At 39.2% G+C, this 17244-nt stretch overlaps 1 protein-coding gene across 2 annotated transcripts in view; it reads left to right on the top strand.

Annotated features, from left to right (window-relative positions):
- The window catches only part of FGGY (FGGY carbohydrate kinase domain containing), a 137860-nt gene that overhangs the window by 12059 nt on the left and 108557 nt on the right, over nt 1-17244 (top strand). For both annotated transcript variants that reach the window (XM_009884583.1, XM_009884582.1), the window contains one exon: nt 4285-4373. In XM_009884583.1, the coding sequence (XP_009882885.1) occupies nt 4285-4373 (89 nt within the window). The remainder of the gene's footprint in view (nt 1-4284; nt 4374-17244) is intronic.

Below are 17244 nucleotides of genomic sequence, written 5' to 3'. Positions count from 1 at the left end.
AGCCATGAAATTCAGACTGATACCCTGTGCTAAATCAGACGTCTTGCTTCTAGCCCATCTTTAGTTAATCCCATGGCCAACAGGGATCTGATACAAAAGCTGTCTATAATGGCATTTAAGATAATTTGATTCATCTTTAGTCTGTGTTAGCAATAACAAAAGTCAGGACATCTTTCGTGTTTATATACACATTTTACTTCTGGTGGAAAAAAAATGCCTTTTCACAAACATTAGCTGTCTGAAGATCACTTCATCTTACAAGAAAATTATGTACTCAGTAAGAGTAGAAATCAAAGATTTCCTGTATAGAAACAGACTACCTCAGCAAACCAGTAAAATATGAATGTGAAAGCTGTGCTGGTTTTGGCTGGGGTAGAGTTAATTTTCTTCATAGTAGCTAGTATGGGGCTGTGTTTTGGATTTGTGCTGGGAACGGTGTTGATAATTCAGGGATGCTGTGGTTATTGCTGGGCAGTGCTTACACAGAGTCAAGGCCTTCTCTGCTCCTCACCCCACCCCACCAGCGAGTAGGCCGGGGGGGCGCGGGGAGCTGGGAGGAGATACAGCTGGGACAGCTGACCCCAACGGACCGAAGGGATATTCCATACCATGTGATGTGATGCTGAGGATATGGGGGAAGCAGAAGGAAGGGGGATGTTCAGAGTGATGGCATTTGTCTTCCTAAGTAACTGTTATGCGTGGTGGAGCCCTGCTTTCCTGGAGATGGCTGAACACCTGCCTGCCGATGGGAAGCAGTGAATGAATTCCTTGTTTTGCTTTGTTTGCGTGTGTAGCTTTTGCTTTACTTATTAAACTGTCTTTATTTCAGCCCACGAGTTTTCTCACTTCTCACCCTTCCGATTCTCTCCCCCATCCCACCGGGGCGGAGTGAGCGAGCGGATCTGTGGTGCTTAGTTGCTGGTTGGGGTTAAACCACGACAAAAGCACGTTCAGCTCTCCCAAGGAGAATGTGCCTCCAGGTGTCTCCAAAAAATTGTATTGGATGCTGGAGCTCATGTGAAATTCAGCCTCTGTGTCTGTTTTCAGTCCAATTAAGAAGTTAAAAACTATGTTTAACACAGTATAAAATTGTGCAGTTTGGCTTCATGATAATCCTTTGACTTGTCAAGGAGGAAAGGCAGTGGAGGCCTTTCATTTGCTCTGTATCAGTTCCCTGATCCCTTACTCTCCTAGACCCTTCTTGTCTAGGAAGATTAAAAGACATTGTACTTCATAATTTTTAAACTCTTTGCCCCCAAGTATTTGGGATTATCTGTAAGGATCTAAAAAAATAATTGTTTGGAGGTGTAATTGATTAAAAAACCCACAAAATTATCACAGAGAGATGAAGAAAGCGAACTCCATAAGTACCCCTGGAAAATAGAAAGATTGAATTAGTTTCTTTACAAGTGAGTTTGGAGGGTGAGTCGCAGGATATGAATATAGCATTGGGAACGTTCCCGGATCTTTTCCACAATCCTTTTAATGTGGTCACAAATTCCTGACTGTGAGTGAAAATAAATTAGAATTAACTTCAGTGAGTGTCGAAAACATGGAGACTTTTAAATTTGTTTGGAAAAAGCATCAGGGCATGCTATGATTTTTTTGGTCTGTACTAATTAGTGATGACAAAGCATCAAGATGGCAAAGAATGAATCATTTGGATGTTCATAAAACAACATATTTTAGTGTCACTAACATGTGGCTTTTGGGAATTCTTGAAGTAATAGAATAAGGATACAGGGAGTATCTTTGATGAAACAGATTTGTTTGAAGAGGACAGTTACGCTTAATCCAGTTTCTTTTCTGGTTAACACTAATAGCCAAACTGCTCCTGTTGCTTCTTGAAGACTGTCAGGTATGTTAACAATAAACACATAGTGGCTTTTAGTATCAAAATAATCAGGCTGATGTACTTTTGTACTAAAGGGGCATCTTTGCATTCACATATAAAGTTAAATTTGATGTGATTAGCAGCCACATACGTCTAGGAGGTAAGCTAAACCTGAGTGACATCCACAGGTTGTGCATTTTATGTTAAAAAGTTGTAATTGGAGCATTTCTTTTTTGAACTCAATAAAAACACAGTAAGTTTTAGAGGCTTTTGAAGAACTAAACTCAAAGAAGACAGGTTCTTTGCATGATTGAAAACTAAACAAAATTTTGCTTTTTTTGTACTTACCCAGTTGCACCTTAGTTTCTGGAATTCATAGATTCCATTTCAGTAACTTTGTGGATTTGTAAGATTTTGGTTTGATATCACATAGTATCTGAACTAAGTTGAATTATCTTTTATTTTAATTCAGCATGTACATTCTTGATACCACGTGTAATTAATTTTTGCTCTAGAAAACTGATGGCATTTTAAAAAAATGCAGATAATTTAAATTGTCGTATTGGCTATTGACAATTTACTGAGTAATTTGGAAAAAAAAAAAAAGCTTTTAAAAGAAAAGCATACTAACAAAGCTGCTAGAACCTTTGCTAAAATACTTTTGTCGCCTGCTCAACTGGGTGCCACAGATTCTTACAGGGTTTTTTTGGAGGGAGGAGGGGACGACTTGGTGTTGCTGTTCACAAAGCTTATGCTATTGAGTTTCTCTTAGTGTTTAATACTTCTCTAAAAAATCCTCTGCTTCTGGAATCTTGTACAAGGTTCTTGGCCTGAACTTAGGGAGAGTAGATTAAAAAGGTGGGACCTGAAAGCTAAAAGAAAAGAAAGCAAATAAATCATCCCTCAAATTTCTTGTGTAGAGATGAAGACCCACGTAGTTTCCCATCTCATGCACTTCTGAAGTAGCTCTCCAGCTCTGCCTTAGCCTGCTAGATGCAACTGTGAACCTAACTTGTGTTCTTGCTGAAGCTGTGCCATCTAGCAGGGCTCCGAAAGACCCCAGTTAGGATTGGCATTTCTAGTACAACAGCTGCTCTTAAGTGAGAAAACTCCGCACTGTTTCAATTATTTAAAAAGCTGGTGGAGGTTTTTAAAGCAATCTTACCTTCCTGTGGAAGTCTGATTTCTGAACCTTGTGGTCGGCAGCGCTGACTGTTGTTTGATTTTGATATTCCTTAGTTATTTTAATGTACCGAGGCCAGAGGTGGCCATGGGATGGTATTGTTGTATTGCAGGACAGTGATGCTCACTCTTTATGTCACACTGGAATAAAATGTTACTCTTGGGAAAACTTTCTTCCCATTCATCATCGTCTGATACCTGTGGCAAATGTGGAGATTGTTTTCATGGAAAAGTAATTTTTAAGAATATGTATTGCTATCATAAACCGAAATCAGACTGAGCTTTGGAGACAGAAACGAAGAATCGAGGCTGGCCCAGGTGATTTGACCAGTCTCTTCCAATACACTTTTTGCTTTCTGCACCACTAGCTCTCTGCAGAGTATAGTGTTGGAAACTCTCTGTAAATTATCTATCTTGGCAGAAGAGTTTTTAGGAGTTTGGAAATGTCACATGGCTATCAGGAGCTTGTAGGTATCATACTCTTAATTGGAGAGTTTCCCTGTAACTGTCTTCAGTTATTCCCTCAGCTGAAGTAATAATGTTGAACCTCTTTTCAAGTGGAAACTTAGGCATTCATACCGCTTTGTGTGTTGTTATGCGTTTCAAGGAAATTTTGCAGAGGGGCAGAGTTTACAAAGATAGACTTCTGTTAATTGTTCATGTGAATTCATGTGCGTGCTGTGATGGCATGTGTAGGGTTGCAGTGTGGATTTAAAGCTGATTGTTACTGGTTAATCCAGGCAGTCGAGAGCTCCTGAGCGTCCCAGATGTGGCAAAAAGTTTCACTGAAAGCTTACATGTTCTTATGTGCTTTGATTGTATTTCAGTCATTTTGAAATAGATTTGAAAGCTTTGTTCTTGTTTGTTTTCTTTCTGTACTTATAATTCAAAAATATTAAATTTAAAATGGTTAATTGGGCATTCTTCAAGCAAATATTTTTGAGAAAGTTGTCTCTTGACTTTGAGACTGCTCTGACATTGAGCAGCTGACGGGGAACTAGAGAGCCCACGTTATTGATCTGAAACATGTGCCTCCATGAACTCTTCATGGGAAACTCCTTTCTTATGATCAGTCTGTGGTGGGGGAAAGGCTCAGTTCTTCAGGCAGTAAATCACTGTGAAGTGCAGGGCAGACTGGATGATCGGAATATTTGGTTTGGAAAAATTGTAATTTTTACATAAATGTCAGGTTTTTAAATTGCATTAAAATAAGGCCATGATCGTGCCTGGTCTCTAATATCTGCATTTCTAAATTTTTTTCTTTTTAGAACTTGCAAGAATTGTGCTGGGAGAAGGCAGGCTACTTCTTTGATCTTCCGGATTTCTTATCTTGGAAAGCCACAGGTGTCACTGCAAGGTACGTTAATTATAACAATATGATTTGGTCTTCTTCGTCTATTTTCTTATATGTGTTTCTGCTTTAATTCATTTTGACTGGACATGCTGTTATGTACATCTGTCTGTAATTCAGCCTGCTCCGAAACATCTTGAACCTATCTCCTGCTTCCATTGTGCATTCCTGAACACGGTTGTTCCTGTGAGCAGTGTAATTCACAGATACAGTGTGTTGCTACAACTGTCAGTTAATTTGTCTCGTACTCCATTTTGGAACATAAATATGATTGCTCTAGTTACTGTGAAATATGCTTCTAATAATTCTTTGAAATCGGTTTTTGTTGACAAATTTATTGGGTTTTTTGACAATTGGAAGAAAACACTTCTTTGCTACGTGGGAGAGATCTGGTAAAATCTTGTTTAAAATGGTGATTTCACTGTAAAACACGGCAGCTGTATTGCTCCCCAAAAGCATCCTAGAATACTTGCGGAGCAGTCTAACAAAACCCTTTGAGAGAATCGCTTTAAAATCTTGATTTAAATGGCCAGTACAAGTGAAGCACATTTGCAGATAAACAAGTCTTTGTGAAAGGTAAGGTACAGTATTACTTACGTAAAATAAAGTCTTATGGACCATTTCCAAACCCAGCTCAGTGCTATTCACAGTTATTTCCATTGTAGCTTGTGGAGCTGAATCTGTGCAAAAATTAGGCTAAAATGAAAACTGGTAATAGGACAGTTTCAGTCTCTCTGGAAATAGAAGATACCTTTGCATCAGTCATGGTTCTTTTTATTTAAGTGCTGTCTTTCTCCCTAGTTAGTCTCCATGATTGACAGGCTATTGTTAAATATCTTGTATTATAGAGCAGGAAAGTGCTAGATGATAATTGAAAGATAGTATCTCGAGTCTTCCTTCCTTTGGACTTTGAGTCAGACTCTGCTGTGTGCTGTATAGCTATGAACTATGTCACAGAAGAACAGCTCACCCCAAAGATTTTGCAGTCTACGCTTTCCTGTCACCTCACCCAACTCTAACTTCAAGAGGATAAATCCCAGGCTCCCAGAGGATGTGGGTCTCTGTCTTGTTGTCTTGTGAAATTACTAAAGACTTTGATTTAGAACTAGTGCCTTTTGGTCAGGGGCCTAGGTGGAGAAAGGTGACCGCATTGTTCCCATAAACTGTATAAGGGTGCGACAGATCAAGGGCTCCTCAAATTTAGGCACAGCCATGTGTGAGAAAAGTAGCCACCTGTCTTAAGAGAACCTTTTTGAGGTAGTTGGGGAGTATGATGACCCAGAAAATAAATGTCACTTTATTGGGTTACAGATTCTTGCAATTTGTGTACTAACAGAACGTTTTCATCTGCTTTTAAATGTGGTAGGGGTGTCTTCATTCTGTTCGTCTTAGTTTGCTAGGGACCTTGTTCAGAACTCAGTTCCAAACACAGTTTTAATTTGGCTTTGTGGCCAGATGATGACTAATAGATGGGATAAAATGTGTGAGCAAATCATTAAATGGTCGCCTTGTGCTAATGGTCACCTTGTGCTAATGGCTGAAGAAGCTGAAATAGAATAAAGCCCAGGTGAGCTTGGAGTCAAATATTACCTGGAATTTATTTTTAAAGGAAGGGAAACGGTTTCAGAGAAAGAGGTGCTATATGTGAAGGAAAATTCTTACCTTGCTTGAGCAGACGGATCTTCAGCATTGATAAACAGAGTTCCCGCTCTGCCCAGAGCCCTCCCCGATCCATAGCATTTTCTCTCTGTCTTGTTTTCAATAGTGGCAGCCCTATTGTATAAAAGAAATCCCTCTGTCTGCCCTTCCCTCTCTCTGTCTCTCTTAACCTCCAACCTAGTGTAGCTTGTGAGAGCAGATGGAAAAGAACAACAGTGCCTTCCTGCTTGAAATGTAACTGTTATACGACTAATTCTTTAGCTGTTGGGAAATGAATGATTGTATTGAAGTACAGGAGTTACACTAGCTATACAGCTATCCAAGTTGCAGATTTAATGGATCATGGCTAACAACTGATGCTGCAGTAGTGGGGAATCTGGATGGAAATGAAGATAACGGCATGCTTAGTGCAGTAAAGCTTTTTATCATCTTCCTTTTATTTGTTCCTGAAAATTCCCATTTCGTTTTTTTCACAGAACTCTAGCAAGAGTTACGCTGTGCCTGGTAGTTGCTATTCCAACATACTATTTGTCCATCCGCTTGCTGCTTGTACCTGTCAGTGGTTATAATTTCTGTGAGATCTTTGGCTAAGGGCATGTGTTTTCTTGGGTGTGTTGTTACTGCCCAGCGCTATAAGGCCCTAATTCCTCCTGGGAACTTCTGTTGCAATAAATGTCACTAACAACAGTGAAAGAGCAAAGAGATCTTACGAACTAATGATTGTATTCTCTAGTGCTCCTCTAACCTGTACAGGAGAATGGGCTGAATTCCCGAGATGAAAATTTTCAGCCTCCTCTGCAGCCTTTCTATGCAACCAAAATGTTTGGCAGGAGGTTTAAAAGGAAGTTAGGAGCAGGTATGATAACAGAGCTTCTGTCCACTGTCCTGCACGGGTGCCTTAATTTAGGGGGCAATGTTATTTGTGGGTGTGGGGAAGAGAAGAGAAGGATGGGGTAAGAGTAATGCTGTAGACTTAGTGTTGTGGTGTTGTCAGCTGGTGTCCAGCTGTCGTGGCTTGCAGTGGACTTTGGGACTCTCTAAATTCAGTGAAGCTCAGGTTTTGCTTTGGAAGGAGGTCTGAAAAGGGAGGGTATGGTGGTAATGACAGGTCCTTGTTCCTGCCTGGCTTTGGCTTTGTGTTCTTAGCTGTAACTTTCTGGAGGTGAGACAGAGAATCCCTCTTAAAATAAAAAAAAAAAAAAAAAAAAGCTGGAGAAGATTATACTCAAAAGTAGAGCTGACTGATTTTTTACTGGCAAGTTTGTTTCCTTAGAAATGACATTTTGATTATTCAAAACCTTTTTGATTATATTGATTAATGCTGTATGGGAGAAAGGAATGTTGGGAAAAGAGTTTCTGGACAAAGTCTTCGCCCACCCTTTGGTTGAAAATCTTCTATTTTGGGTAAAATAGTTCCTTGTACAGTCTCCTTTGCTGCCTTAATGTGCTCCCCAAAATTAAGCCCATTGTTTTGGCTCTAGTGGAATGTCTTAGAGGGTAACAAAGGAGGATGGAACAGACAGGAAAATAAGGACAAGAAATGTTGTGTTGGAATCAAACCCAATTTTTTTTTCTTCCTCTGCTCTCTCCTGTGCACACCTGTCTCTTGAGAATTTCCTTGTAGCTTGGTGAAGTAAAATAATTTGTCCTGCATATGCTTATAATACTAGGGAAGTGTGAATTTATCAAGTGTAAGATTCTTACCACCTTTTCTCCTTTTGAGCACAAAGGAGCCTATTCACAGGGCAAGACAGTGTTAGTCATTGTGAATCATACATAACTTGGCCCTGGTAAAAGAAAGATTTAATTTTTTAAATTTGTTTTGGTGGTGGAGATTTTACCAAAATAAATGCAATTCTCATCGCACTTTTATAGGGAAGACTTCTGTACGCATTGAAACTATTACTTTTGCTTCTTTAAGGGGCTCTTTAAAACATTTTGTATGTATTTAACATTTTAGAACTATGTATAGTCTTTTTGGCTTCAGTGAGATTCCTCTGCACAAAGTTAAGTACTGTGTGAGATCACGATTTGAAGTATTTGAAAAGCAGTTCTTGATGTGTGTTTCTGAGTATGATATTGTTTGTCTTTCACCTTTGATTCTGCTGGCTTGAACTGCCTTGTAGCCAAGTTTTTTCCACTGGATGTATAGTAAACAGTAAATACTTCTTACATGAAAGGTGGAAGCTCAAACATATTCTGAGACTGTCTTTAAAATTGCTATATATCTCACCAAGTAGCATCCAGCCATCAATTGCAGAGGCTAAGTTCCAAATCACCGATTCCCATTGTTCTTGGAAGATTGTTGCCTTTAATTTAACATATTAAAAATAGTTATTTTTTATTATTTCTCCTTTGGGTTGGTGAAAGACCATTGAATTGTTCTGAATGATTCAGACAGATGACTATTCTGCATTAAAAAATGTTACTGACAGCTCTTCAGTTAAAAAATTTAAAGCTTTGGAACTTCCCTTCTCCTGCCCCCCAAGGTTACAACAATGAATATTGGTTTTGCCACTTGAATACCCAGTTGCCTTATTTCAGAAATGCTGTTGTGGAGAGGAAGAGAGCGCTGTTTTTTTCACAGACACGTTAGCAATGCTTCTCAGAGGCTCAGCACTTTTACTCACGGTGAGTGTGACTCACTGTTCTCTTCCACCCACCATCTGTAACCTCTGATAACTTCTCCTTTATATGGTATTTTGGATGAAGCTATCTTAATAAAATCTAAATGCCTGTCTGGTTTAGTTGCAGGTTACTGTATTATGGATGGATAATTCTTATCAGAGATGCACATCTGCAATTTTACTGCGCTTCTGAAGTCTCGTGAAGGATTACTTTGCAGATAAGAATATGGCTGAGCTGTTAAATTGGTAGAATTCACACACAGATTTCTCAAAGTTCATGTGCATTTAGATCCAGCGTTCTGTTTCAGGGCCACTTTCAATCATAAGCTACTCACTGGAAAACTAGCAATTCTCTGCTGCATTTACATGGTTTAAGATGAGCTGTAACCAAAGATAAAACCTGTGGAGGAGGATTTGAAAACATAGGGAAGAATGTCAGGCTGACATTATTGAGGTAGAGAGTGTCCAACATCGTGCTGTAAGCCACCTCCCAAAATTACAAAAAAAAAGTTGGAACAAACTGAATATCTGTGCAGAATACATTTTTTATATATATTATTACACTCTAGATATTTTAGTAGTTGGGGAAAGCAATGTGTTATCTAGTAGTGACTTCATCTCATATATGAAAGTTGACCCGAATAATTTTCCTGTGGAAATACTTGTCCAGTCAGTCTTCAACTGCTAGCCGTTATGACAGGGAAAATGGTGTAACAGAGATGTTTCATATACTTTTGGGGGATCTTTCGTAAATGATCTCCTTCCAACAGATCTTGGAATCATAAGTTTCTACAGATAAAATCAGTTTTATAAGAAAGACATTCACATTGTTATGGTAATTACAGATAGTAAAGTGAAAGACAAATGTTTGTAGTTCATAAAAAACATTTCTGGGAACCACATCACTAATATTAGGCTATATCTGTGTGAAAGAGAGTGATATCTTTTTAATATACAGTATATTTTCAACAGGAAAATACCTGGAGAAATTTTTTTTCTTTCATTTATGAGAGCTAGTTCCTTGGCTTGTGCACGTTTAAATAGCTGACTCTTTATGTTAAGCAGTGATTAAGTCCTGAAGGTTTATTTGTTACCTGTTCCCTGTTGCTCATCATTAGGGCTAGAGATGGCTCTGTTACACTGATTTAAATCCAGAGAACTCCTCTGATGTTAGCAGGGTTGATGCAGAGTACGCTTGGAGAACGAGAAGTAGAGTCTGGTCCATTGCTGAATTGCAGTGATGGAAGTTTGTAATAAAACATTAAAGCTGGGACGGTGCTTTTGAATCCAAGAATCTGGATTCAAGTCTCTGCTCTGTTATCTCCCCTGTGTGATTTGGAGAAGTGGATTAAATCTACATCTTCAGAGGTGTTTAGGCAGCTGAATACCTTTGGGGATTTGATTCTTGTTCATCCCTGTTATTTGTTCTTCATCTGTTAAACTGATACATACATACGCTCTTAGGAGGTTGCTTACTTTTACCGCTGTGAGGTATTTCATCACTGTGGTTAGTGGAGTTCTCACCAAATATTTTATCCAGATAGGCTGGAAACTTTGAAAAGAGAGAGAGTTTGGAAGAGGAGCTTATGTTTAGCATCGCTGTTGAAAAAACAAACTGGTGTGAGTTAAATGATTATCTGAAGGATGCCTGTGTCTTTTTAAAGGATTGGGCAATCCTGGTTAGTGAGATGTGGTAACTGGAGCAGCACTGACACCAGATTCTCGGGGCCAGCTGCCCTTCCCTTCCTTCCTAGCCTTGCCATGACTAATGTATACCCTTTGGCTGGGATTCTGGCATTTGGCTTCTTCTTGTTTATATTTTGTGCCTACTTCAAAAGGTGCCTGGCCTAAAAATTAGGCCTCTCTCTGTAAAGAAAGGGGCTAGGGAATATTTCAGAAAGCTTTCCTGATTAGCACGGCAGCCCATGTGGCGGTGACAGTATCCTGAATTGCACTCGGGTTTTGTGTCCTGTTTATGAAATGAAACCCAAGACTTCAGACTTGCAGACTTGTTTGGAGAAGTCTCTGGAGAAGGCAGAATTATCTTGAAGGGCTGGTTGGGAAGGGAGGGATGGTGTTTTTGTGGATCGGACAAACAAAGTACCATGAATTTCTTGTTCCAGAGCCAAAAGCAAGTGTCCCTGTGACGATATCTTTGCCAAATGAGAGAATTCCACTTCTATCAGGCTTTTAATAAATTCAAAACATGTTCTTTGGAGACTGGTGACACACGGACCGATCCAGTGTAAGAAAATAGGAAATGTATAGCTGTAAAAGTTATCAGGACTCTGAAGGGCAGGTGCAATGTGGGCCCTTACCATTAGATTTTATTTTTTTATCTAAAACTGACATGTCCTTGAGTCAACAGAGTAATCTGAAAGAGTTCTGTGTGCTAAATAAGAAAATTGTTAGCAGGTCTCGTTAATGTTAGTCAGGAAGCACACAGGCAAACAGGAAGCTTTAGCTATTGTTATTGTACAAATGCCCTTTACAAAATATTAGCAAAAGAAGCTTAATGTGTTTTCCACAAGAACAGGAGCCCTTCATAGTGTCTTAACTGTATCTGCACAGGGAAGAAAAACTGCATTGTCCCTTTCCAACAGCTTTGACGTACATTGAGACATTGCATTTCAGAGACTTGCTTTCAGATCTTCAAATATTTACTACTTTATTTTTTTTTTTTAAGATGTTAGGATTCTTAATTAGCTGTGACAGTATCTAGCCCTTAGTTTTCCATTGTGTTCATTTGCTGCTAGGAAAAAAAAAAAGTCAGCTAGGTCAGTATAGAAAAGGATTGGGGGCAGGCGCGCGGTAGTAGATGTATTACTGGCAACTTGCCACAGAGACAGTGAACTCTGAGCCAACCATGAAGTCATTTTGAACTCAGGGAGTCTCACTAATCCAAGGCAATGTGTCTTAATTTGACAAAGCAAAGGCTGCTTGATAAGCAACCCCCGCTAGAAATGCTGTTAAACGGGGGTGTTTGTAAGTTTAGATTGTGGACGAGAAATGTGGTGATATGAAAGGAATCATCTTGTTTTCAGGTTCTTACTCCCCCAAGCCCAAAGGCAGGCTTGGCTCTGTTCTCCCTGCAGTTCGGGCTGTGCAGTGGCTTGATGTGAAATTTGAGAAACATATGTAGTTTTCTATTTCAGGAAAATGATCTCAGGGATTGAATGTGTGTTTTGTTGGCTGTTAAGCTCTGATCTTGCCTAGTGTGGTAGTTTGAGAGTGTGTGTATATGCGAGTGTGTGTGTGTGTGTGTCTGTATGATGGTCAAGACATTCTCCAGTGCTTTAAAAAAAAAATAAAAATAAAAAATCAGGGTTCATATATTCACTGCTGTTAAAGGTATTATTTCTTCAGTCTCAAAATGCAACATCCAACATCATAAGAAGCCTCTTAAGTAAATACACTATGTACATCAGAAAATATTTGTATCTTTTATTTTTCCGTAATAGTCATTAGCATTTACTTGAGCTGATGAGTGGTACACAGACAAAGTTTTCCATCGAAGCAAAGGAGCTGTGTTTAAACAACCCTTTCATTGTTGATCCTGTGCAGAAGCAATATGTATATGAACACTGTAATTATTAGCTTCTCTGAGGGTCAGATAATAATCTCCCTTAATAAAGTCTGTAAAGAGGTGGCTCAGAGTCTTTGAGATCCGGGTTGCTGACGTGCTAACTAATGGTGGGACTGGATAGCTGTGCGTAACTGAAGCGGGAGTGGGGGAGGAGGAGTATCGAAGGAGGTTGTGGTGGTGTGGCCTTAAATTCTGAGGAAAGACAAGGCAGAAACCACAGAGGAGCTTGTTGTCTTTCAGTTCTCTTAATCTCATTTTTTTACAGTCGTCTTGGTTCTCTTCAGATATACGCCGGGTGCTCAGGAGGTGTATGTTTCTTTTGCATTCGCTTCTGTGAACGCCATCAGGGATCAGACCCTCATGGTACAAGGCATGTTATAAACAATCTGTCTTCTTCTTTGAACTCTTCCTTGTGTGAAAAACCATGGAAAGCCCCATGCAAAGCCCTTGTCCCTTGTGAGATTAGGTCTCTGTTCCGCAAGAGCTGTGTAACAATTGCTTTCTTGCATAAATTTGAACCAGATAAGAAAATAGCTAAGTTTATGAACTCCTGGGTCATTTACAGCCCCAGCAGTGTTTCAGTGTGCACATATATAATGCATGTATTCACAGTAAATTCTTAAAAATCAGCCCCTGAAAACAATAACATTCCAGGAGTGTTCTCATCCAGTGAAGGAAAAGAAAGCTACGTAGCATGAAGTCTGTGCGTTGTATGTGTACATACAGTGCTTAAAAGTACTAAAACTCACTTAAATTTGTTATTCCATAAGGGGCTCTTTCTTTTTTTTTAACTTTTCTGTAATATCTTGCATATGAAAGTCTTAATAAATTCAGCCTTAAAATGCTCTTCTTAAGTAAGAAGGTGGCATTATTATTTCATGGGTAGGAAAATAACCATATAATTTGAAGGGTCACATTTTTCGAAGTGTGTAGCTGGGTGTCGAGCTTTCTGTCTAACTAGCAGTGAGAATTAGGTGTCCTATTCCATAGGCATTTTCACAGATCACACTAAAAATTATTTATTTTGGACCAATTCTTCCTCCAGACTTCCCAAACAAACGCTTTTCACCGCTAGAATGTTCCTCCTATCCTTTTCACTGTGATACATGGTTGTAACAACAGTCCTGGCCTGGAAGGCAGTTTACGTACACGTTTGCTTTATTTTTGTTGGCTGGCTATCTAAATCTGTTTAATGTTAGTAACTTTCACTGGAAATTCTCATCGTGCTTTAGGATGACACTGATGGTGTCAGGGTTGATTTACATTATCTCTTTAAAGTAGCATTAGCTTACATAGGACTTTTTCTCTTACTTGTTTTAGCATTTGTATTATCCAGAGAGGAGCCTTTTAACTGTGAAATGTAAATAACCTGACAACGCAGACTTCAAAAGAAAATGATTCTTTGTCCATGGCAGCGATACCAATTTTGCCAACTCTGTAACCTTTAAGATAGTGTACTTTTATGCTTGACCTGTCATCTGCCTATAAAAATAATCTTAGATCAATGATACAGTGCTTTCAAGAATGTGTCGAAAGAAAGCAGACACTTCTACATACGTGTTCTGTCATTTCTTCATTGTGGTAGACCATCTGCTGCTTTAACTATAAGCAAGATCTGGTTATTGATTTGGTGTAAGTGCCTGGCTATGCCTTCTGCTTACATTGAGATAGTGAACACTTTTACTGTAGCTTGCAAATTGATGTTGCCAGATAGTGAGCCCGATATATAAATAGATAATATATTATATGAAATCACCAAGGATTTATTTTTTCCTTCCCCTGTTCTTTATTCCAGTGCCATTCCATTAAGCTGCTCGTTAGATGAAAGGTTGTAATTCAGTCTTCAGTGGATGAAATGTATATGTACTTACGGAATCAAAGACATTCCAAGAAAGGTTGTTTATTTTCTTACTACCTTCTTTAATTAAATTTTGATGGTAGGATTCTGACCGTCTGACTTGAGAGAAACAGATGAAGCAATAATGATTGCAGTGTGATGCAGCAAAGACGACTGAAGTTATACTTATCGGTTGTCAGACTCTACATGCATAGGAAGCTTAATTCTCCTGTGGATAGGATAGTTTCAGATTCCACCATGGCTGTTAGTTTAATTGTAAAGTGAAGAGGAAGTTCAGTATTTTGTATTTTACTATTAGCTGGCTTCAGATAATATGTGGATTTTATATATATTTGGTTCAGATTGCTCACGCTTAGCTTTAAACTGCCCCTGGAGTGGCTAATCTAAGTTAAAACCTGTGCTTGTCCACTTTATTTTAGTTCAAGTGCTGTACCTCACATTTGTCAGCCTGACTGATGAGCTTGCTGGTATTCTGTAGTATAGATGTATCCTTGGACTCTCCTGAGTGGGGATTTGGAAACAACGAGCATTCCACAGAGAGCCTGTCCCCGTGTTACCCGACGGGCTGCTCTCAGCTCAGAGCCCCAGAGCTGTGGCTCTTCTGCCGTCGCTCCCAGGCTCCACGTGCCAGTGTCCGTTAGAGTAGAAGGGAGTCTGTGGAAGGTGGCCTTGCAATCGCCTCTAGTACCCACGCACAAGGAATTTTTCTTGAAGTGGGAAAGAAAGTAGGAAAGCCCTTCGTACTGTAGAAGTTGATTGGGAAAATTTTAGCTGAGGATGCGCAAAGAGCAAAATGCCTGTTATATTAAAAACCCTCCCTACCACCCAAACCCAGTTGTGGTTATGCATACGTAGTACATGTTATTAGGGTGAAGGAAGTAACTCCAACTTTCATTCATTGTAGTTTGAAACTTACAGTTTTGAAACTTACAACTTTGAAAAATACTCTCCTCTCTTTCCAACGTCATTTTCCAAGGTGAGTTCTTTCTTCTGAAGGGTGAGGCTGGATCTGCACACTGAAGTGTTTTTGTTTTTAATTAAGAGTGATGAGAGGGTAAGAACATGCCACAAAATACACACAAAACATTTTTCCTGTAGTTTCCATCTTCTGAGATTCCCTCCATGAAACTGTACTTGGGAGTTTCTAATGTTGGTTTGTCATTGTATACAAAATACCTAATACAGGCTTTTTTGAGAAAAAGCAATATTATGTTATAATTTTACTTTCAAGAAAAAAAAATTGAGTGTGCCTCCTGTCTTAATGGAAGAAGTAGGTGTGATATTGTCCTTAGTTCCCTGAACACAGCATCTGTATGCAAGGTTAATGCTGCATAGTGCTTTCATCTCCCTATAAAGATGGGAAAATGGGGAATATGTAAGAGCATGATAGACCTCTTCTTCATATCTGTCCCATCCCTTGCTGTTCTTGCCCTCCCTGCTTCCCTCCCCCCAAGATCCGTGGGCATACAGTTGCAGTCTGGGTTTGGAAAGAGCAGTTGATGTAGTCTCCTTCATGAACAGTATCTTTCATATGTTATATTGGGTAATGCTTGCCCATGATATATATAATTTGAATGTGTATCTCAGAGAGTTCTTTAGTGTTCACCATACCTCATGCTGATGCCCCAGTAGCACCAGGTATGAATATAACAGGAGAGCGCTCTGGAGGGATTCCAGTTTGTTTCGGACTTCCTGGTTTTGTATACTTTGTCCTGTAGCAACTCTTCCTTTTGTGTATAAGGACAGATCATAAACAGATGTTGGATCTCAACATGGTGCCTGAAATTTCCTGCTATTTCTGACCTGCCTGTAACAACACAGACAATCCTTGTTTACACGGGTTAGCTCCACTGGTAATCCATCTACATAAATTTCCTATTAACTCTTTCTTTTTCAGGTTATGTCTCTTTAAATGTGGATCAAAGAAAAGTTATACCTACTAAAAATGTTAAGAGTCAAGAGATTTCTAATTGCGTAACTTATCAAGAGACATATTAATTAATTACTTAAAGTAGATGCTCATTTGCTTTGGCACAAACAGAATAAGAGGGAGAGAAGGAAGGAGGGAGAGTAAAAAGAATGACGTCCAAAATGACATAGCAGAAATTACTTTATCACTATGATACCTGCTGTGCTGGTGGAAATCACTTCAGACTGATCTCTAAGGCTTCAGTCGCTATCTTGTTTACGTGTTGGTTTATCTGAAAGGGCCTCTGTTTGTGTTTGTGTGTGTGTGTGTATGCACACATGTGTGAATAAAATAGGGAATACATTTTTACCTTATTAAATTTGAAACTCTGCTTGGAGGATTATTGCTCAAGAAAACCACATCAGGCCAAGCTTTTGAAAATGCAGACTGGTTTAGAGAAAGCATTTTAATATATTGAAGCCTCAAGCCATCTACCTTTCTGCTCCTGAGAGCTCTACCTGAAAACTTCCAGGGCTGACTAATTTAAGGTTTGGGGTTTTTTAATCTTTCTGCAAGAAATACTAGTCTGATGTTTTATTTTCTTAAAGTCTGAACTCCACATAACTTTTTTTCAGAACTGTTTATCCTCACTCCAGACATGAACCTTGGAAAGGTGGCAGAAAAAACAAACAGCTGCTGTGTTTTTGGGCAGTCTGCATTCCTTTAAACTCTCTGAGATCAGACTTGTGCTGAGATTTTCAAATTATTTGTCCTAGGGCTTAACCACTTTCACTCCTGCTTAAAAGTCAGTGAGTTTGCCATACCGGTGCTTGTGAGAGCTGTCATGCAGAGCCTTAATGATTCAAGAACTATGAATATATGATGTGTTCTTAGGGCTTTTTATTATTGTTTCATTCCAACTTCACCTACCTCCCTAATCATCTTTCCATTTTTGGACTCCGGTCTTTTTTTAACTTCAGCATTTTGCATGAGATATTCTAGGGAATTTTGTTTTATTTTGCTTTTGGGGTAAATTTGATGTGTATAAAAATGTTATTAATGGACCAAGGTGGAGGCAATAAAAAAGATTGTCACATTCCCAAGGCCCAGAGTCGGAAATTATCTTCTCCAAGCTTGGGTTTCTTTCCTTCACAAGTGGGAAGGAAAGTGGGAAAGAAGAGCCATCGGTCCTGTGGCAGTGTTTTGTGGCCTCTTTATAAGGTCTCCAAAATATGTTC

The sequence above is a fragment of the Charadrius vociferus genome, unplaced genomic scaffold (genome assembly GCF_000708025.1).
Source record: "Charadrius vociferus isolate BGI_N301 unplaced genomic scaffold, ASM70802v2 scaffold163, whole genome shotgun sequence".
Taxonomy (NCBI): Eukaryota; Metazoa; Chordata; class Aves; order Charadriiformes; family Charadriidae; genus Charadrius; species Charadrius vociferus.
Note: the sequence above shows the minus strand (reverse complement) of the source record. Positions and strands in the feature narration are given on the sequence as shown.